This window comes from Bufo gargarizans, unplaced genomic scaffold (assembly GCF_014858855.1).
Source record: "Bufo gargarizans isolate SCDJY-AF-19 unplaced genomic scaffold, ASM1485885v1 original_scaffold_1997_pilon, whole genome shotgun sequence".
Lineage (NCBI taxonomy): Eukaryota > Metazoa > Chordata > Amphibia > Anura > Bufonidae > Bufo > Bufo gargarizans.
The window spans coordinates 14,230-15,248 of NW_025334596.1; the positions used below are offsets into that span (position 1 = coordinate 14,230).

A 1,019-nucleotide genomic window follows, 5' to 3' on the forward strand; every position below is an offset into this window, starting at 1 on the left:
GACAGGAGCGGTGGAGAACACCCGGGGCTCGGGATTTACATTACTGGGGCTTTCTGTATTGTAGACCTCCGGCTGTACTGAGCACAGGGCGCCGCTGATCTCGGACCCCTCAGTGGCTGAGCGCAGAAGGAATTGTAGCTTCTCCCCGGGAAGATGTGGGCGGCTCTGAGAAGAGCCTTTGTGTTGTGAGGACGGAGGCAGCATTAACCCCCAAAGCCGTAGAGAGTGCGGCTCTGGCGCTTGAGCGCGTAGACCACGTCCATGGCGGTGACGGTCTTCCTCTTGGCGTGCTCGGTGTAGGTGACGGCGTCCCGGATGACGTTCTCCAGGAAGACTTTCAGCACCCCGCGGGTCTCCTCATAGATGAGGCCGGAGATGCGCTTGACGCCTCCCCTGCGAGCTAGACGGCGGATGGCAGGCTTGGTGATGCCCTGGATGTTATCACGGAGCACCTTCCTGTGCCGCTTGGCGCCGCCTTTCCCGAGCCCTTTCCCTCCTTTACCGCGACCAGACATCTTCTAGGTGTGAGCAGAAAGCAGTGACTGCTCAGCCCAGAGCCCTCCTTTATATGGAGCATGGGCGGACCTGGAGGAGAACTGCACGGAGAGGTCGCATATCTGGGGGCGGGACTGTTCCTGAACTCCAGGCCCCGCCCTCCCGCTCTGATTGGCTGAGCTCAGAAGTGCTGGTGGTTTTCATTTTCCAGCCTCCGTATTACCAGCCTGTAAATTACATTATATTAAAGATTAAAGCCTCTATAATATATTATCAACCTCAACATTATAGCCCCCATACTACCAGCCTCTGCATTACATTACAGCCTCCATGTTACATTACCGGCCTCCACATTATATTACAGACTTCATATTATCAGTCTACATTACATCACAGCCTAAACATTATGTTACAGCCTCCATATTGCTAGCCTCTACATTACATTACAGTCTCTATACTACCAGCCTCCATTTAAAATTAACAGCCTCCGTATTAATGGCCTCTACATTACAGTTTACATATTA

General features: G+C 52.9%; 1 protein-coding gene across 1 annotated transcript; it reads right to left on the minus strand.

The window, feature by feature from the left end:
* Positions 1 to 203: 203 nt before the first annotated feature.
* Positions 204 to 721, minus strand: LOC122923855 (histone H4 type VIII). Its single transcript, XM_044274696.1, has one exon. It carries the CDS (start codon positions 513 to 515, stop codon positions 204 to 206), a length of 312 nt encoding a protein of 103 aa, XP_044130631.1. The 5' UTR covers positions 516 to 721.
* Between the last annotated feature and the right edge of the window lie 298 nt (positions 722 to 1,019).